This window comes from Eschrichtius robustus, chromosome 1 (genome assembly GCF_028021215.1).
Source record: "Eschrichtius robustus isolate mEscRob2 chromosome 1, mEscRob2.pri, whole genome shotgun sequence".
Taxonomy (NCBI): domain Eukaryota; kingdom Metazoa; phylum Chordata; class Mammalia; order Artiodactyla; family Eschrichtiidae; genus Eschrichtius; species Eschrichtius robustus.
The window spans coordinates 120,581,811-120,603,562 of record NC_090824.1 but is presented as its reverse complement, the minus strand read 5'-3'; the positions used below and the strand labels follow the sequence as shown (position 1 = coordinate 120,603,562).

The 21,752-nt window shown below is 35.1% G+C and overlaps 1 protein-coding gene across 4 annotated transcripts in view; it reads left to right on the top strand.

Annotated features, from left to right (window-relative positions):
* The window catches only part of SLTM (SAFB like transcription modulator), a 52,813-nt gene that overhangs the window by 16,511 nt on the left and 14,550 nt on the right, over positions 1–21,752 (top strand). For 2 of the 4 annotated variants that reach the window (XM_068552515.1, XM_068552505.1), the window contains exons 6-19: positions 6,781–6,808; positions 8,155–8,623; positions 9,252–9,301; positions 11,451–11,569; positions 13,843–13,992; positions 14,210–14,313; positions 14,412–14,578; positions 15,047–15,132; positions 15,342–15,505; positions 17,912–18,092; positions 18,830–18,954; positions 19,796–19,966; positions 20,509–20,823; positions 20,937–21,081. In XM_068552515.1, coding sequence (XP_068408616.1) covers positions 6,781–6,808; positions 8,155–8,623; positions 9,252–9,301; positions 11,451–11,569; positions 13,843–13,992; positions 14,210–14,313; positions 14,412–14,578; positions 15,047–15,132; positions 15,342–15,505; positions 17,912–18,092; positions 18,830–18,954; positions 19,796–19,966; positions 20,509–20,823; positions 20,937–21,081 — 2,274 coding nt within the window. The remainder of the gene's footprint in view (positions 1–6,780; positions 6,809–8,154; positions 8,624–9,251; positions 9,302–11,450; positions 11,570–13,842; positions 13,993–14,209; positions 14,314–14,411; positions 14,579–15,046; positions 15,133–15,341; positions 15,506–17,911; positions 18,093–18,829; positions 18,955–19,795; positions 19,967–20,508; positions 20,824–20,936; positions 21,082–21,752) is intronic. The other 2 variants (XM_068552532.1, XM_068552524.1) reach the window with 2 other exon arrangements.

The window sequence follows — 21,752 nt, the reverse complement described above, 5'->3', positions numbered from 1 at the left end:
TAATTTGGAATATTCAGGAAGGAAATATTAGGACTCTGAAAGTCTGTAGACTTGTCCCCCATACTATCCTCAGGTACATTCATTTCTGAATGATGAAAAGTAGATGAGGAAGATCAACTCCCACATTGGAGGAGTACCTTCTCTAGATTACTAATTTGCAAAAAGGTAAAGTTGAACTCTTCATATTCTTTGGCAACGAGTTTTTAAATTTTCATCAAGGGCCTCTCTTACAGTTGCACAGGTTGTGAGTGTGTGAAAGCATCACATCTAAGGGTCCCCATTCTCATAATAGATTATATATTTATTGTAGAAATTTAACAGATAGAAGTATCTTAAGGAATGAGTGCCTTTTTCTAATTTTTGCAAATGTTTATGGGCTAGATTTGGCCTTGCTCCCATTCCATCCAGAGAATGAAATAACACATATACTTCTCATCAAGGGGCAAGTTTTGCCTTATCATATCAAAAGGGGGAGGATACATCTTCAGAGAAGTTTTAAGTAAAATGACCTTTTTCCTCTTCCCAAATGATGTATAGTGGAATATCTAGAAATATATATGAATGTATCTGAGTTCCATCATGATCTGATGCTTCTAAACATGACTAATGAATGTATTGTCTTACTATGTGTGTTAAGGAATACTGCATAGAGTGTACCCATCACACAGCTTCTGCTGTTATCAATTCATGGGCAGTATTATTTCATCTATACCTCTGTTCACTTCCCCTTTTCTGCATTATTTTGAAACAAATTCCAGACATTGTATTTCACTTTAAAAATTTCAGTATGTAAAAATTTAAAAATTTCAGAACTCTTTTATTTTTTACATTATTACTCCTAAAACACGATTTTTAATATCTTCAAATACTCAGTTGTCCAAAATTTTTTTTAAAAACAGGTTTTATTTGAATCCAGATACAAATAAGATTGAGACATTGTGATTGATTGAAATGTCTTTTAGGCCTCTTTTAATCTATAGGTTTTCTCTCCATCTTTTTTCCCCTACTATCTTATTTGTTAAAGAAATTGAGTTGTTTATCCTATAGAACAAGAGTTGGCAAAGTTTTTCTTAAAAGGCCAGGTAGAAAAGGCCATTAGCCATTGTGGGCCATATGGTCTGTCACAACTATCCAACTCTGCCACTGTAGTGTGAAAGCAGCCACAGACATTAGGTCAATGAATGGAGATGGCTGTTTCAATAAAAATATTTACAAAAAGAGCATCTAGCATAGTTTGACAAGTCATAGAGCTTCCAAAGTCTATATTTTGCTGATTACATTCCTATGGTTTTGTTCAACATGTTCCTCTGTTTACTGTATTTCCTGTAAATTGGTAAGTTGCTTATAGGATCCAGAGGTTTACTACCTGATTCCTGCGCCCCCATCTCCATCCCCCCAAGACATACAGCTAATTCCCAGGTAGTGTTGTATTCTTCTCTTTGGATACACATAATGTTTGACTGTATCTTCTTGGTGATGGTACCAGTCATTGATGATCCATACTGCACTGATTATTTAGGGAGATCAAAGTGGTGATATTCTAATTCTGTCATGTTTTTCTTTGTTAGCTGGCATGTTCCTTGGAAAGAGAAACTTCTCCTCACCTGCTATTTGGTTACCCCGTGGTACCATTTACAAAGAAAGGCGGGATATATGTTTGATTATTTTTCTTTTATTTACCGATTTTCAAAATAATGAGCTGGTTCATGAGCATCTCCAATAGTGACTAATGAGGTTTTGTGGTTTTTTTCCTTTTTCTCCCATAGTTTCATTTTGAACTCATGGACTTAAATATTTTTAATGTATTTCAGTCCATTGTAGTTATTATCCTTATTAATGCTCAAATTGTCCCATCCGTAGCCAGTGAGAACCTCTTCAGGCTGGCGTTTGAGTCCTTTCAACATGATCCTAGTAGTCTTTGCTTCTGTGCTTTCTGGTAAAGATGTTCCATTTCCTGCTCCAGACCTGTAATTAGCCATTTTTTCCTTTTAGTGGTAAATGGTGTTTCAAGACAATAATCTCGATGGTAGGGGTGTTCATTGCCACTGGGTTATTCATGTTTTCTAGGCCTTTTCAATGTACAGTGCTAGAGAATGTGTTTTTTGTTTGCTTGTTTTTGTTGGTTTTTACTTCTAAGATAAAATAGATTTTGAGTTCATAAGGATACTTCTAAGTTAATTATTTTCTTTATCTCACAGTGTATATACAATAGTCCTAGAATGATAATACCAACACCACCACCAGTGTGATTTCTGAAAATAATTTAAGGTTTTTCCCCCCAGTTGTATCTCTCCTAAGGATGTACCTTAGGAACAAACAAATCACTGTGTTTTAGACTAGTCTTCTGTATGATCACCAACTAATACATATTTAGGTTGACTTGTTTCATTTTATTTTCAATGTTTAAGTATTGTTTTTAAAAAAATTTTAATCTGTAACTTCTTGTGAGTCTATAATTATTTCAAAATAAAAAGTTATAATTTTAAATTTAATTTTATAATTATTTAAAATATTTACATGGTTCCAAAGTCAAATCTAAGACACAGGATATATTCAGAAAAGTCCCCTTCACCCATCCCCTTATTGGTGAACTTTCTAAAATTCAGGATTTATCCTTTTATTACTTGTTTTTAAAAATACAAGTAAATAGGCAGTGCATTTGTATAGGGATATATTTATTTAAAGCCAGTCTTCAGGCTTTGACTTGAAGCTTAAATCTTTAGCTTTCAGGTGTTAGCCTCTAAGCAGTTTGTCATACCAGGTAGAATTTGGTTTGCATTCTGTTAGTTACTTATAATATTGTGAGTTTGGGCATGTTTTCTTAGTCAATTTCTATGTCTGTAAAATGAACATTGTAAGTCCTACCTGCTAGAGTGATGTGAAGATCAATCATATACCCTGGCACATAGTACATGTGTAATTAGTGGTTACTTGTAGTACTGTTCTACTTGCTTGAAGGTATCAGTTACTTGAGAATTGTTTGGAAAATTTTCTCCAAAATGTTTGTATTTGGTAATGCTTTAATTCTTAAAAATTTCCTCTAGTGTCAGTCTTGTCAATCTTCTGTGATTGCATCATGTATATTCCTTTTGCCATTTGCCTTTGCCCCTAATGTTTCATTAGCTTGAAGGGCCTTCCCTTTTTTTGTCATACGAAGTCTATATACCTCTCAAAGCCAGACTTATCTCTGTCTCCTCCATAAAGCTCTCTCTCATATCTCTCTCATGTAGTGATTTACTGTTTACAGAGAAATTTTTACACCCCTTATCTTATTTAATTCTGTATATCCTATTTAGGTCATATGTTATCTCTATTTTATAGGTAAAATTCACCGAGGTAGATGACACTACCACAGAGTAAAACTGTTCTAGTGGTAAATACAGAATAAATACCTGCGTCTCATGGTGCCTAGTCTGGTATTCTTTTCACTAAATGACTCCACGCTCGTAATTGTTGTTTTCTGAATTCCATTGTACTTGCACAGTGCTGCAGTTAGTTCAGTCCCTCCACCTAAAAACAGCAGTGTCTTACACTACATTTATTCAGTAAATTCATTCAACAGATATTTGTCAAGTGCTTATTATGTGCCAGGTATTTTGTATTTCCCACAGTCTTTAGCGTATTGCCAGATAGATAGCAGGTAGTTAGTGGTTTAGGGTTATTTTGAAGGTTTATTGTAAATTAGTCAGACTGAATACAGTGTTTATATACAAGTCAGGGGAAAGGAGGCCTTCCAGAAGAGGTCTTCTTACTTAGCACATATATGTACATGTATCACAAGATTAACCTAGGGGAAGGTAATAGAATGGGTATATAGTAAACACTTTGTTAACTGAAAAACAAGTCCTAGGCTTGTCTTTATCTCTCACGAGTCATTGCTGCTCCTAGAATGAAATAAAAATAGAGAAGCTATCTGTATTAATTTTCACATTTGACTTAAGGGTTGTAGATCCCATTACAAAGATAAACAACGTGAACATTATAGACATTTGTTTTCATTTTCATATGTGAAATACATTTTTTCAAGATGAGCACAAAAAGTAGTTAATTTAAAAGGATGCTTTTCATTGTGGTTACTTATTTACCATATTCCTTATTCTGAAAAAACATCTGTTTTCAGCAGAGGAAAATTATTTTCCAATAAGGTACATGTCGTGTCTGTGCCTATATATCATTTACAGGGAAAATTTTCCACTGTCTTTCTTGTATTTCTTGGTTTGTTTCTTTATTGTAAGGAATGGTTTAACCTTAGTAGTGAGTGCTATGTTTACTGCACATACTGAACAATAACGCAAATATGCACTGGTATGTGGCTCATCTTTTCTACTAACCCTAGTTGTTTTGGTGCTTCACCCCCATTGTAATCAGTTTGTTTTCTGGAAGTTGGCTCAGACTCCTGTCCTAGGGACATTTAAGTATATGTAATAAGGCTAGTGTTACTACTATTTTGAGAAACTAAAGTTGTGAAACCCTTCAGAAGACCTGTTGAGTAATTAGGATAGATACCTAAAAACTCTTGAACAAAGTAAGGCAAACCTTACCAATTATTTTAGCAGCTAGAAATAACATTTCTAATTGGCAGAAAGTACAGCAGAAAGATTTTGTTTTTTACATCACAGTATTTTTAAAAATTTTACTTTTTTTAAAATGGCAAAAAAAAAAAATGGCAAATACTTTGGCCATTTTTTTTTTCTTGAACATATCAATATTGCATCTCTAAAAGAATATCTTGGAAGTGGTGTGCTGTTGTATCACAGGTAGATAAAGGAGAGGCAAGTTGCATTCTTTAAGTTACTTTATTCTGCTTTTAAGTAAAAGTTAAGATAACTCCAGTTTATTTATCCCTCTGAGATAAATGACTAAAAGAGAGTTTGGGAGGAAAAGACTTATCAGTGATTCCAGCATAACTCATCCTTTCTTTGCTGCCACTGCCTACCACTCCACCCAAGTTAAAGCATTTTTCTTTCCTTTCCAGATGTTGCACATTAGAAATGTAATGTTTAAAACTAAATTCCAGCATAACAATTAGGAGATTATTAGAGCACAGTATAATGGACTTCTATAATAATAGGATTCACATTGCTGTCAGTCAGTAATCTACTTGTTTTGGACGATTTTACTTCCTAAGCTTATGGCTTAATTGTTTCAGTGTTTTCGGTTTCCTTCATGTTACTTTAGTTTTCAGTACAATTGGTCGTTCCCTAATTGGGGCACTTATGTGTTCACTTAAAAGTTGAAAAATTATTTTAAAAATGACTTCTCAGAAATATGGTTGTTACCCAAATGTTAATTTTGAGCATATGGTAAAATATTTGACATTTTTAAGGAATGCATGCTTTTATATGAATCCAGAATAGTGTTGTAAGATTAATGCGGCATTTAAAATTTTGTTTACAGTTCAGTTTTGCCTTCAGTCTAATTTCCCTGCTAGGCTGTCGCTCTAAGGCACAGTTCTTAAAGTGTAGCCCCTGGACCAGCAGCGGCATCACCGAGACTCGTTAGAGATGCAGATTCCCAGGCCCTGCTCCAGACTTGAATCAGAAACTCTAGGGTTGGTGCTCAGCAATCTCAATCTCAATCCCAAGCCCTCGGGGGATTCCGATACAGACTCAGAGTTTGAGAACCACTCCTCTAAGGCTTCGTGTACGGTAGCTTCACACCACCTTGACTAAAAACAATCCACTTCTACTCAGCTTTTATTTTAAAAGTTACAAGTTAAAACATTCCTTAATTTGTTTCCATTACTGAGATTATAATCCGTATTACTAGCTTATTTGTTACGATCTTTAATTTTGGGAAATGTTGTTTCTGTTTTGCTATGATTCAGTTATTTTTGTAGTATTAGCTTGGTGTAGAGTAAATAAAGATTTTCCCCTCTGTGATATTCTTGTTTTCAAGCCAGCACATGCTTAATTTTAGATTACGTGATGTCACAGATTTTAAAATTGAAATATCACAGATTTTAAAACTAAAGCCAATCATTAAAAAAAACTGTGTTACTTGTTTTGATTACCTGTAGCACAAATACCATTTTTAAAGTGGTTGACCACCATTGTATATGAGACAGCTTATGAACTCATTTTAACAGATTAAAAAGGAATGAAGAATTTGAAACTACTCTTGTAGTCATTCTTAACTTCTGAGATACCTAAGAAGGGAGTGTTTTTTGTTTATTTATTTTGTTTATTAATATGCATTCCATCCCTTGAAAAGTATATGTTTTCATGTTAGATTTTCTGGTGCATTTTGAATAGTAGTCCTAAGAGTGCCTTTGAACTGAGTCATGTAAAATAATCAGGGCAGGCTTTTTATTGGTGTCTTTTTGCATCTTCTTTTTTTGGGGCGGTGGGGGGCCTGCGCCTCACGGCTTGCGGGATCTTAATTCCCAGACCAAGGATCGGACCCAAGGCCCAGCAGTGAAAGCGCCGAGTCCTAACCACTAGACCACCAGGGAATTCCTAGTGGCTTTTTGATATGAGTAAGAGTCCGGTTATTTAAACTAGTTTTGAGTAGTGAAACTAAATAATCCAGTTCATTGTTGATATAATCATTGACAGATTTGCCTGTTTTCTTGTGTAAAATCATGTATAACAGACATATGCTACATTTCTGTAAATGTGTTTTGGTTCAGTTCTGATTGGAATATCCTGTATTTGTTAGTGATAGGTGTCTCTAATATTATTAAGTCATTCAGCAATTAAACTTGATAGATCTTGTACTATTACTGAAATCCAGTTTTAAGTGAATTCATTTTACATTTGATTATTCTTTGAATTTCAGGATGGTGAGGAAGAAGAAAATGAGAAAGGTATGTTTGATGCTAAGTAGAGTTTAAAAATAGGTGACATTTAGAAAAACAGTAAATTATGTGAAAATAAAACATTCCTTATTTGAAATCTTATTTTTGAAATGAGTTTATTTTCAAATTATCAATTTAGTGAATTAAGTTAGCACCTTGATTTTATTTTTCAATTGGTTTTAATTTTCTTTTTCACACTTTAAAGATATGTTCTAACTTAATGGTACATATCAGTTACTGTAGTGGACAATGCCATTTTTTATTTAACCCAATTTAAATTTTATTTTTAAAAATAACTCCTAGCATACGGTAAGTTGATTACATTCTTGAGACTGGCACTGCAGTAACTCATACGTGCTTGTTGGGAGTCCTGGTATGTAATGGATAATTAATTTTACAACTAGTTCTAAAAATGTTGGGTGACCAGGAGACTGACTTTTTGTTTGCTGCTTAGAGAAATTTCGTACAGTCTTCTGACAGTTTCAGTAGTTTAGGAGAGCTATCTCATCCAATACAATTGCAGGGACACCAGTAGCAAAATACGTGGTCAGTATGAGGTTTATGGAGGAGTTCTTGGAAAGACGTCAAAGGATCCTCCTACTTTGGACTAGAAAGGACATGGAACAGGGTTCTAAGCAAGGCAGAATAAAAAACCTAGAAGAAATGATGAAGTAAAGCAACCAGCTGAAAATCTCAGATGGCCGAAGCCTTTCTCTTTTGGGGGAATGCAAGACATCTTTGAAAATGGTACTTGCAGGACTGACTGGACAGGATGAAGCCTGGAAATAACCACATTCCTAAACGTTATGGAGCAGGCCATCTTTGGAGCCTCCTGTAGCAGTTTTCCATGTGATTCTGGACTACACAAGAACTGAATAAGAAGAGCGAAAAAGATGAGGCCCTGAATATTTTGAAGACCGATTGGTATCCTCAGACTGTGACCTTTCAAGACGTCACCATGGGAGTTCTGAAGGTCACAAGGGTTAAATCCCAAGATAATTTGAACATTGAATACCAAATCTGCACATTTGTCACTCTCTCGTGGAGGAAAAAAATCTTCCATATGCCATTAACTTACTTATAACCAGAAATGAAGAGCTGGTATCCTCAGGATGGAACCATTTCCTCACTTTTGTTGTTTGGTATTTGTATTTAGAGATCATTTTTTCCATGAAGAATAAGTGATCCTGGGTAAAGGATTGTTTATGTTAGTTAATACCCTTGTGTTTTTCTTCCTAACCTTCCATCAGTGCTAATAACTGGCTTTATATTTTCTAGGTCCTATTCTAGCTTATGAATATGAAATTGTTTAAACTTCTTGTTTTGCCGTATTTATTCCTGTTAAATCCTCTTAGATATAGCAGGTTCTGGTGATGGTACACAAGAAGTATCTAAACCTCTTCCTTCAGAAGGGAACCTAGCTGAGGCTGATCACACAGCTCATGAAGAGATGGAAGCTAATACGACTGTGAAAGAAGCTGAGGATGACAACATCTCGGTCACAATCCAGGCTGAAGATGCCATCACTCTGGATTTTGATGGTGATGACCTCCTAGAAACAGGTAAAAATGTGAAAATTACAGATTCTGAAGCAAGTAAGCCAAAAGATGGGCAGGACGTCATTGCACAGAGCCCGGAGAAGGAAAGCAAGGATTATGAGATGAATGCGAACCATAAAGATGGTAAGAAGGAAGACTGCGTGAAGGGTGATCCTGTCGAGAAGGAAGCCAGAGAAAGTTCTAAGAAAGCAGAATCTGGAGACAAAGAAAAGGATACTTTGAAGAAAGGGCCCTCGTCTACTGGGGCCTCTGGTCAAGCAAAGAGGTTTGTTTTTCTATGTCAGTTCTTTACGATACTGAATTCCAGCATTCAATAAGATCACTCTACATTAAGGGGGTGGCTTCAAGACCATGTACAGTAATTAGTACTTATGATCCTGCCTATAATATTTTTGACCGTCATAAGTTACTTTAAAAAAAAAGTTCAAGATCTTCGTAATATGCAGTGTGTCCTACTGATTGCATTGTCGAATTGTCAGCATATATTTGGTTTTTTTGTTGTTTTTTTTTTTTTTTTCAAATTGACAATTTTTTTGTGTTTTATTTTTAAAAATCCTTGTGATGATGGTTAATGAACAACTATCAGTCCTAAGAACACAAAATGAAGTCAAGTCCCAGTCCTGAAATCTGGAGAAGATGGCCATATATCCACTGAATAGAATTGTCAGAAAATCTAGATCATCAGGCATCTTGGGGAAAATCAGTGCAAGAATCCTAAGGGAATCATTTGTTCAAATAACCTAATCTAGGCCTTTGGAATTATTAATTTGTATGAATAGCACTAGTTTGAAATATAGTCAATATCAAGCTGTTCGATTTTTGTTCTTTTGTTTTTGTTTTTTTCTGTTTTTTTTTTTTTTTTTCAATTTTCTTCTGGTGATTTGCTTCTTTAGCTCTTCAAAGGACTCTAAAGACAGCAAGACATCATCCAAAGATGACAAAGGTAATGGATTTTTTTTCCTGTTTATTTCAGTGATAAATTGCATATTTTCATTAAAAAGTAATAATTGCCTGGGGTTTCCTTTGACATTATTTAGTCCTCAAAAATTGACATACTAAAATTTTTCGATGGCCTTTATGTAAACAATGGAGTTAGATTACAGCAAATTCTCAGTGTGATTGAAGCATTACTTTCTTAATTAATCTGTAAACTGGTATGAATTTGCTTAAAATATATTTGGTCTGTGTTTCTCACATTGTGTTCTAAGCATCTGTATGGAATATAACAGATATTTAGTTTTCTTATATTAGAATTTCAAGTATTTTATCTTTGATTGCAGTCACTTTTAACCCTTGTACACCACCACAGTCTTTTCCCTTTCTGTCTAGTAGGAAATATGGTATAAACAGTGTTTGTGTATATTTGTGGCGCTGAAAGAAAGTCAGTCTCTAACATTTGGTTTTACTTTCTTGATTCTTTAAATCAGGGCACACTTCTGTTAATATAGCCAGTTATACAGTATTTTAATTCTTCGGAATTTACTTCCTATTTGACTTATTTTGCATTGATGAGAGTTTTATGTAGAAAAGTAGTTTTATTTTAATTTTTGTAAGCTTAAAGTTGCATTATTTGATTACTTTTTGTTACTGGGAAGTCTCAGTCTCAGTTTGTCTCCTGGTCATGTGCATTAGTGTCATTTGTATATGCTGTATACTTGAAAAATATTTCTTGTGTTCTAAAAAAGCATTTTAAGGGAAAATAACACAATTTAGGTACTACAGATTCTGAAAATGCCTCGAATGCCTGAAAAAGTAACGTGTTCCTTATACTTTATTTAGTATATTTTGTTGGTATATTTTAATAATTAGAAATTTTAGTGGTTGGTTTAGTAATTGACAATTAATTAATTGCATTACCCACGTTCCTTACAGTTTGGTTAATGGATAAGACATAATAAATGTATTAAATGTTATCCTTTAAATTTAGAAGCCTAGTGTAGTCTTAATTAAATGTTAACTTTTTCCTGTCATTAAATTTTTTTTTCTGTAGTTAGAGAAGTATGTGGGCCCAAATGTTTCTGGTAAAATAAAAAAGATACACAAACTTCCAGTTAACATTTCATAGCAGATCGTTTGATAAGTACATTTCTTAAGAACACAAATGCAGCAACCATTAATATTTAAAATATTTGAGTCAGGCATGTGTTGTCTCCTCATAAGTACGCTGACAATAGTTCTTCAACTAAAACTTGTGGCTTGTGATTTTTAAAGCATTAAACATTTTACTCCAATAATGCAAAGTTATAAAAATTGTTACTTTTGTTTGTTTAGATACTGTTTCCCTTAGAATGGGTAAGAGTTGTTTTCCAAGTAAAGTCAAATGAATGAAAATTCCTTTTTTATAATAGCACATTTGAAGTAAAGCACCGAAGGATGACTGACCAGGCCTGTATTTTAAGAAATGGCATTTATCTGTATGAAACCATAATTTGTGTATGGAAATAGTGCAGAAATAATTCATATAACCATTTACCTACTCTAAAGGGTTTTGAGGTCTCTGATCTTATTTTTGTAAGTGATTTTAGAAGATTTTTTTTTTTTTAAAATACAGAGTTATCCAGCTGCATGTGATTCCCACTTTCTCTTACCCTTTCTCTGATAGAGAATGAAGGTGAACTGTGGTTGGCTAGTCTTTGTTATTAAACATTCAAATTCTTGAAAACAGTTTATCCCTTTGTTTGACTTTTCCCTTTGCGCCCCCAAGTTTCTCAGGATCTAAAGCCCACCACAGATGTAGGTAATTAAGCAGTCTGTACATTCCTAGATGACTACTTCCTGGTTGCCTGTATTTAGTGCAGTGGTTGAGTATAAGTTACTGAGCTTAACAGCAAAAGTCCAAGACGTGTAATTGATTTTTTTTGCCTACTTTGTCTTAAAATTGGTGCAGTAGGAAATGTACAAATGTTCAGACATGTTTGTATTATCTGTTATTGTGTTTGATTTTAATAATAGATGTGTAGGATTTTGATGTAGTAAAGTTGTACTATCAACATTAGAGGGTATTATAATTTTGGAAGAATATGGCCCTAATAATTGTGTTAAAAAAAATTCCAATTGAGATACTTAAACTTCTGATATTAAATCTATTCTAGGAAGTACAAGTAGTACTAGTGGTAGCAGTGGAAGCTCAACTAAAAATATCTGGGTTAGTGGACTTTCTTCTAATACCAAAGCTGCTGATTTGAAGAACCTCTTTGGCAAATATGGAAAGGTACATTCTTTTTACCTTTTTATCCATCTTTCTGGTATCTCCATTTTAAATAGAGGTTATATTCAAAACAGTATATATAAAACCTAGTTTCTTGTCTGTCTTAGGACTGTTACAGGCATAATTATTGAGTTCTGTAGTAATGGTGAGTTTCATCATATAATCTCACTCTGAGCCCTGGGAATCTTTTATTAAGAGCTCATATTTTGAGCCCATTTAAGCCAAGGACTGAGTTTGATTCATTACATTCATCATGATATTTCTTGGACCTAGAATTGCTGAGGCTGATCTGGTCATCTGGAAAATATAGGTAGATTAATATTAGGCAATGGGATATAGAATATGAGGGAAAAAAACCCAAAACTGATGTGGTCCTTCTCATTATACAAATTCCAGTACAGTGGTGGTGAAAAATGTAAAACTGGTAAAACTTAATCAGAAGTTTTGATATGTGCTGTGAAGGAAGAGTGCAGGGTGTTAGCAGAGGGAGGCTTTACTGTGGTTGGTTCATCAGGAGAACTTTTTCTGGCATATGAGGGGAGCCCTAACAGAAGAGAAAAATAGTCAATGATTAAATGAATTGAATATTCAATTAATGGCTGTTGAATTAAGTTGCAGTTGATCTGCATCCCTTAGGGCACTCACTACTTTCTACTTTACATTTTAGTGTTCAATATATTGATACATCATATGTAACCTCCTCTGCTGTAAACTCTTTGATAGCAGGGATCTTTATCTACTATACTATGTGTGCACATGGTAGGCTTTCAAATATTTATTAAATTAATGACCAGTATCGGTAAATAGCCATTAATGAGTGTTACAAAAATCTATCCTATTGATTTTAGGAGTTTTTTCTTCTTCTTCTAATTAGAGAGTTACCTGCACATTAAGGAGGTTCTTGTAGATGTCAGATACAGAACACTGAGAATTGTGGTCCCATGATCAGCTGTGGTATATTTTTGGTTCTATTTTCAACAATTTATTGTTAGAGCTGTAAAAACGGTATTTTGATGTTGGCATTTATTAGGATTAAAACTATATTAGGAAACCATGTACTTATAACAAGGACCTCGGGCTTAAGAATTAAGCTGTTGTTGGGGCAAGTCAGCGTTTCCCAGAGTTGAGATAAAAGCTGATAGCTTCCAGCTACCCACACCATACAGCCTCCTAAATTCCTTACGTTCCTCTTCCTGACACTGCGTCCCTGTTCCTATTTATTCAGCCCTACATTGTTCTCTCTCGCTTTTCTTCTCACTCATCCACCCCTGCCTTGTCTCTCTTAGCTATTCATTTTATAGAATTGAAATTATTTGTCACCTTTATATCGGTATACATTTTAAAAGTACATAGATGGAAAGTGTATCTTTTTAGAGTGTGTTTTTAGGGTGTTTTTTTAAAAAATTAATTTATTTGTTTTTATTTTTGGCTGCGTTGGGTCTTCGTTGCTGTGCGCGGGCTTTCTTTAGCTGCGGCGAGCGGGGGCTACTCTTCGTTGCGGTGCACGGGCTTCTTGTTGTCGTGGCTTCTCTTGTCGCGGAGCACGGGCTCTAGGCGCACAGGCTTCAGTAGTTGTGGCTCACGGGCTCTAGGCGCGCGGGCTCAGTAGTTGTGGCGCGCGGGCTCAGTAGTTGTGGCGCACGGGCTTAGTTGCTCCACGGCATGTGGGATCTTCCTGGAGCAGGGCTCGAACCCGTGTCCCCTGCATTGGCAGGCAGATTCTTAACCACTGCGCCACCAGGGAAGCCCTAGGGTGTATTTTGAATGTTGCTTTTTTACATGTGGCAGATTCTTTATTTTTGAAAGACGCATTATAGAAAAGTGTTAACACTTATTTAGACACTTTCTAGGAACTTACCCTTTTTGTTTTAATATCTTTAAGGGATTCAGGGTGGGCCTTTGATAGGGAAATTTTGACACAAATCTAATTGAAAATATTATTTCTTTGCTTTCGTTAATTGTGCCATTACTTCATTGATGTGACTGACTGTGTTTTGGCAATGTATTTGAAAAAAAAAAAAGGAAAAAACTAAAAGCAGGTTAGATTGCTTTTTGATATTTTAAATTGTTCCCCTGAATATTTACTGAGTACTTACAGGCAAGGTAGATGGTGATCATAGAATAATATATGTCCTAAATTTATCCTTTATCCTGAATATATACATCCTGAACATATCCTTTAATTTGAATAGTCTCCATTCTGAAGTTTAATCTATTTCGAAATGTATGTGGTTGTAAAGTTGTAAAACTTTCTGAAGTATAATCTCATTTTACAGGTTCTGAGTGCAAAGGTAGTCACAAATGCTCGAAGTCCTGGGGCCAAGTGCTATGGCATTGTAACTATGTCTTCAAGCACAGAGGCGTCCAGATGTATTGCACATCTTCATCGCACTGAGCTGCATGGACAGCTAATTTCTGTTGAAAAAGTAAGCTTGCTTAAGTGTTTATAAAAGGGAGGTTACTTTGAGGGCTAGTCATTTTCAATTTAAAGATGTTACACTGGTAGGGAGTAGAATTAGGAATGACTTTTATTTTTATATATTATTCATTTCTGTTTTCCAAATTTTCTACCATCAACATACTTTTTACAAACATAAAAATGTAACGTTAAAACACATATTTTTTCCTGTTTAAACCTTTCAGGTTAAAGGTGATCCTTCTAAGAAAGAATTGAAGAAAGAAAATGATGAAAAGAGTAGTTCAAGAAGTTCTGGAGACAAAAAAAATATGAGTGATAGAAGTAGCAAGTAAGGATTTATTTTGTTGATAAGCATATAGACTTTTTTGGTACACTGATGAAGTAGTCCTCATTTTGTTGTTTTCTTGCTTGGGGTGGTATGGTCAGGACACAAGCCTCAGTCAAAAAAGAAGAGAAGAGGTTATCTGAGAAACCTGAAAAAAAAGAAAGCAAGGATACTAAGAAAATAGAAGGTAAAGATGAGAAGAATGATAATGGATCAAGTGGCCAAACTTCAGAATCGATTAAAAAAAGTGAAGAAAAGAAACGAATAAGTATGCTATGCATCTTTCTTCTCAATCCCTTTCTAATGCATCCTACAATTTAATTTTTACAGTGGAAGGGGAAACTTGAGATTACAATCCAGATAAATATTTAAACATTGTTATTAGAAAAGGAGGTAGAAAAGGAGGTCTAATAGACTGATTGTCCTCTCCTTTTCCACTCTTAGGAGACAGATGTCTTCTTCCACCTAAGCCCATTTACTGTTAAATCTGGGCTGACTGAAAACGGTCATTGAGTAATAGCTATGTAATAGATCTTTTGGTATCTCTGAAAGTATTTATGTTAGCGGATCAAGCTTTAAAAACTCTTTAAGTTCTCATAGAATAAGTGTTTTATTTCATGTATTGGTTTATGAATATTTGGTTGTCTAAGAATTCAGCATTTTTACATTATATTTTCTTTTTTACTGAAATATTTTTAGACATTTGTTTATCTAATTTTTTTTTTTTTCCTCTTAGGTTCAAAGAGTCCAGGACATATGGTAATACTAGACCAAACTAAAGGAGATCATTGTAGGCCATCAAGAAGAGGAAGATATGAGAAAGTAAGTCTCTGAGGCAGATGTTGTTTACTATTCCACCTGTTCCCAAAAGAAGATAAGTCAGTGTCTCTAACCATTTGCATACTTCCATGCTAGAAAACCTAAGAAAAGGGGAATGTCATTACTCATTTAAGCTTTTTAAATGACCAGCTCAACTTGAAAAAACAAAATTATTTTAACTTGTAGTCCTGTTGTAATTTTTTTTTCTACAGATTCATGGAAGAAGCAAGGAAAAGGAGAGAGCTAGCTTAGATAAAAAAAGGGACAAAGACTACAGGAGGAAAGACATCTTGCCTTTTGAAAAGATGAAGGAACAAAGATTGAGAGAACATTTAGTTCGTTTTGAAAGATTGCGACGAGCAATGGAACTTCGAAGGTAGGAAAAGAGTCTATTTTATACCTGTCTTTAACTATAGGTACATCTTTAACACTAGTTATAAACCAGATTTCTGGAAATTGTATTCCTACAGAAAGATATTTGCCACTTTTAAGAAGTGCAGTAAAACCTAATGATTTCTTAAGTTTGCGTAGTATTTTACGATTTACAAAATACCTTTCCATCTGTTATCTCTGTCTTGACAGTTCTGTAAGGTTAGTTATGTCCATTATATAAGTGAAAAAAATGGAGGCCCAGAGAGGCTAAATGACTCTTCCAATGCCACATGGCTAATGAGTGGCAGAGTCGGGACTCAGACCCAAGTCTTCTGACTCCAAGTCCAATGCTCTTTCCTCTACTCCAAAGCTGCCGCCATAAAAAACATGACTTTAAAGGAAAAATTGATTTTTGAGATAGGATAGTCTCAATGTAAGGTATAGTGGTCAAATAATATGTTGACATTTTAGGGAAAACTTATTGTACTTTGAATTAGAGACCAAGTGAAGGCAGATTTACCCTGTGAACCTTATTGTGTTAAGCTCTGTCCCAAAGCAGGCATTCTTTTTAAAACAAAACGAGAACAAAACATTTCTATTTTTAGTGGCAATATCTCAACAGTTCATCATGAGTGCCAGTTTGCTTTCATATATCAACTTTTGGATGCCACTTAAAATATTCTTGTGAAAGTGTTTCATAATATAAATTTCCAAATATTAACCTATACTGTCAAATGGTCACTTACAATGAAATTTCATCTATTCATTCACAAGAGTGCTCGGAACTACCAGAGATACTTGTAGCAACTTAAATAATACTGTGATGGCCGCACAGTTTACCTAAAGGAAATAACCCTTGCATTACTCAGAAGCTTTGTTGGATGAGGTCTCAGCACGCTTAGCCTCCTGTTTAGAGGACCACAAGTTGAGAGGAGGGTGGGAGTGGGAGTTATTAGGCAGCACTCCTCAAACCCATTAGACCAGCACCCCTTTCATAGTAAACAAAAGAGTTGCAGCACCTTCTTTACTAATCTGAAACGAAATTGGTATATAATATACCTACACATACAAATATATGAAAAATATCAATATAAAGCCTTAACTGTAATACGAAGGAAAAATGAAAGTAATTTGTAATGAAGCATATATTCCAGATATGAATGTTTAGGCATGACTCTCTAGAAGATCTAATGAAGTAGTCAGATGTTTGCACCCTTCTTAAGACTCAGTGAGAATGTGACAGCTACAAATACAGATTGATACCGGTTTGTCATATTGGTGAGTCAAATACCAGGAGTGTTGTTGACGTTATGACATGATTTCTGAAATGGTTAACAACTCTTGGTGAAGTTCTCAAGAAAGTATAATTTTCCCTCTTACTTATATGGAGTTGCATTCCTGGAAACTTTAGTGTACATAAAACCACGCCAAAGCAAATGAACCTAGCATTTATTAAAAATTAGTTAAGTTCTAGAGCTAGATTTTTTTTTCTAGAGGTGATTTTGTTTTGATGACATGAATGTCCATTATGGCATCTGAAAGGTATATTAGGAGTGTTGGACAGTTTTTTGTTATGCAGAACTGTCTTGACTATTCCACACATCAGAAGATATTTAGAATCCTTGGTCCCCTTCACTAATTGCTGGTAACCGCCCATGGTCATTGTGATAATTAAAAATGCCCCTCAGATTTCCATGGGGGCAGTACTGAACCGTTGAGAACCACTGGGTTACTAGGGGAAGACATGGTGATAGACAAAATACACTGGGTGCCTTAAAGTAAGGAAATGATTTAAAAAAAAAAAACAAAAACTGTTAAAAGTCATAATACAATAACTTAATTTAGTTGAGCAAACATTTGAACTACCTCCTGAATCAAAGAAGCATGTTACCCGGAGCCATCTATCATGGGCCGTGAACACTCCAAAAGAGGCTTTGAGGCAGCCGTTCATTGTATATAGCGTTTGCTATAATTCGTGCTGATGGTTATGATCCCAGGTTATCAAAAATAGGGCCTACCTCATTTAAGGAGACAGACTGTATCCTATTTTTCTATCGAAAACAGTAGAAGTTGTAGTTTTGTAAATTCATGTATGTAGAATATCTCCTTTTAAAAATGTTGATTAATTAATGGGCTGTTATAGTGGGATTTTTATTTAAACAGGAATCATCTAAGAGGCAACTACTCTATAAAATTCAGCTGTTCAGTTGACAGTCTTACTAAATAAATGACAGTATTGAAATCTGTTTAAAGTTTTATTTTGAGTTCTCTTTCCAATTACATTAAAACTACTTAGAATGAGTTGAAGTTTAAAATTGCCAACCTCAGGGAAAAGTACAAATTCAAAAGCTATTCTCTTTCACACAGTGCTAGCATAATTTAAGTATTTCTAAATACTGATTTTTGTTAGACGAAGAGAGATTGCAGAAAGAGAGCGTCGAGAGCGAGAACGCATTAGAATAATTCGTGAACGGGAAGAACGGGAACGCTTACAGAGAGAGAGAGAGCGCCTAGAAATTGAAAGGCAAAAACTAGAGAGAGAGAGAATGGAACGCGAACGCTTGGAAAGGGAACGCATTCGTATTGAACAGGTGCAGTCAGAAAATCTTTTCATCTTAAATAACTGACCTTTTTCAAACCCTGTGATTTTTGCCCTAAAATTTGCTTTACATGTTGTAAAGCTTCTATAGAATAAGTTTAGCTAATGAGCATTTATTAAGTGTCCCTGAAAGATAACAGTGAATTAGGTGCTAGTTAAAAATACATTTAGTCATGACTTTGTTCTAGCCAATTGGTAATACCTCGAGCTCTGCAATATCATGGCAGCCTAATAGTCTGAGCATAGGACTATGAGTCCAGAGTAGTTGTAATCCAGGCTCTGTCACTATCCCATTCTTAGAAAATAACTATTTCCTTACATATTATAGTGGGAGTGATTTCCCAAGGCTGGAAGGAAATAATGCCTCTCTTTGCAGAATTGCATCCAAGGTTTTAAGGCACTTAATCTTCATACATATTAAGAACTCTATTTCTAATTCCCTTTAGGTGCTTTTGTTTAAAATCATTCAACTAAATCTGACCTTCCAAATTTAAAAAATTGCCAGCTTTTAACACCCAGTCTCTGTTAATTTTAATGTTGCAGAACAATAGTCATAGCTTAGATTGCTAATTACTGAAGTCAGGTTTTTTTATTTGTCCCAGGTATGTGTTTTGCCTGGTGCTTGCCTATGATGGTTTCTTAATGACAGGATTAAAACAAAGTTGCAAATATACTTACCTTATGTTTTCATTTTGCATTGGTTGGTTCTTCCTTCTATGTTATCTGAAGGAACGACGTAAGGAAGCTGAACGTATTGCTCGAGAACGAGAGGAACTGAGAAGGCAACAGCAGCAGCTTCGTTATGAACAAGAAAAAAGGAATTCTTTGAAACGCCCACGTGATGTAGATCATAGGTAGTTGCTTACTTTCTTTAACAGTAGCTTACTACCTTATTCCTTAGTCCAAGCTAAGACTAACTCTGGAATTGGAGAGTACAGGCACTCATCACTGGAGTAAAGGGTCATGATCAACAGGGATGGGAATGATTGCGGTATTGAATTGGACCCAGTGCATTGTCAAGGAGAAGAGTCTGCTCTTCTTTCTATTTCCCTTCCTAACGCAAATGTTTTTCCACTATGACTGGAAATACATGGTAGACTTCAGCAATGGCTCTCAAACTCAGACCCATTTTGAAAATTCTTACAGGGTAGTGCAGATGGTACAGAAATCAACGTCATAAATTTGGGAAGACTAAAATATAGACTCTGTATGTGTTTGCATTCATGGTTCTTAATAGATTTCAAAATACAATATAGTCATTTAATTTTCTCATTACACATTCTGTGAGATTTAGTTGATAGTGTTGAGAAATAAGTGGAGTGAATGAATTGTGCTTGGGACTGACCCCTCTAACCTTTCCAAAGTTAAGTATAACCAAAAAGGTTGTATACACCTAGTTAGAATTTTATTATAAAATGGTATCGAGTATTTATCTTATTTGTCTTTTCCATTTAGTAATTTGGAAACAGACAATTTTTCAACTATTTTCTTTCCTGTGAAATTCCTCTAATAACTATACGACTTTGTATAACAATAATTTTTTGCTAGCTTGTTCTTGTAACAGAATGTTTTGTCTTGAGTTTATTAGCCCTCTGTATCCACAGTTCCTAGCATGTGGTATGTATGACTCCAAGTAGGTGTTATTTGATTGTTGTAAAACTAATTTATATAAACGAGCACATATTTCTCTTCAAGGCGAGATGATCCTTACTGGAGCGAGAATAAAAAGTTGTCTCTAGATACAGATGCACGATTCGGCCACGGATCTGACTACTCTCGACAACAGAATAGATTTAATGACTTTGATCACCGAGAGAGGGGCAGGTTTCCTGAGAGTTCATCAATACAGTCTTCATCTTTTGAAAGGTAAACAGATTATGTTGAAAAATGCTGTATTTGGTATATGAGCCTTGTTAGTGATAGTTTGGTTCTCTATTAAAATCTTAAGAAGTACAGGTCATAACTGAGTGTTCAGAACAAATCACATGTTTGGTTTTTGTATTTGTTAATGAGACTGTGATTCAGTATTCAAAATTAGTTTTATAGGCCACCATAACACAGTTAAGTAGGTTGGTTTTATCTTCTTAACCTTTAAAACTAAGTGGGAGTACTGTTAACTTTGAATGGGCCTCAACTGTGAAGAACAGTAAAATGTCCCTCAGGTTGGTAGTGACTTGAGTGTTTGATGTAATTTCCCTTGGACGGCAGAAAACCAACCTTCATGCCAGACATTTAGCTCAATTTAAAAGAATATAGGTTATTATCAATAATTGTGGCTATTTTGGTCGCTTTGCCTTAAGTTAATTTTTAAAGAAGGTGTTATTATTGTAGGTTATGCAAATAAAGTTAAGAAGAATAAGGCCAAGTAAGTACTTCTCAGGACCTGTGTTCTTTGTTTTGAATAACAGGCGAGAACGTTTTGTTGGTCAAAGTGAAGGGAAAAAAACACGTCCTTCTGCACGAAGAGAAGATCCAGGTTTTGAAAGGTATCCCAAAAATTTCAGTGATTCCAGAAGAAATGAGCCTCCACCACCAAGAAACGAACTTAGAGAAACAGACAGGCGAGAAGTACGAGGGGAACGAGATGAGAGGAGGACAGTGATCATTCATGACAGGCCTGATATCGCTCACCCTAGACACCCCCGAGAAGGAGGGCCCAATCCATCTAGACCCACCTCCTGGAAGAGTGAAGGAGGCATGTCCGCCGACAAACGGGAAGCAAGGTATTTGTGTAGTTTCTAATGACTAGCTAGTGGTGGGTTATAATGCATTTGGGTTTTTCAAAAAAAGGTATAATAGAGTTTGATTGTGTATGTTTTTGGATTTTGTTTAACAGAGTTGAAAGGCCAGAAAGATCTGGGAGAGAAGTATCAGGGCACAGTGTGAGAGGGGCACCCCCTGGGAATCGCAGTAATGCTTCAGGCTATGGAAACAGAGAGGGAGACAGAGGAGTAATCACAGACCGAGGAAGTGGAGCACAGGTAAATGCTTATGCAGGTTTATTGTCAACTCTCCAGAAGTAAATTTAAAGGACTTATGAGACACATTGTATCTGTAGTATCATTTGGGTGTGGACTAGACTAGTTAGATTAGAATGATTGAGAGTTTCTTGTGAAAGATCTTAATGCCTCTTGTATTTTCAAGTCAGTAGTTGAACATAGTAGTCCAGAGAAGCAGGATACTAGCCCTGAAATTTTTTTTTTCCTTCCAGTTTTATTGAGATATAATTGATATACAGAAAGAACTGTGTAAGTTTAAGGTGTACAATGTAATGATTTGACTTACATACATGATGAAATGATTGTAGCCCTGAAATTTTTATTAAACTTCCTGCTAAAATTTGAGAATTGTTACATTTGGTAGATGAGCCTTCCTAATGATGACTGGCTTTATTTCTTTTTTAAGAAATCGAGGCTTTCAAACTGGATGGGAAATCTTGGGCCCCTACTTGTGTTTCCCTTTCACCTTTTCCTTTTTTCTGTTTTTTTTTGTTTTTGTTTATAATACTCTCTTTTCTCCCACTTTATTAGGTAGCTTAAAGTATAGAACTGAAATAAAACCACTGTCTCTTTTTTGCTTTTTTATTTTTAAAGGTAGGTAAGTGGAATATTTTGTATTTGCCTTTTTTACTCTTGTGACGCTTTATTGACTT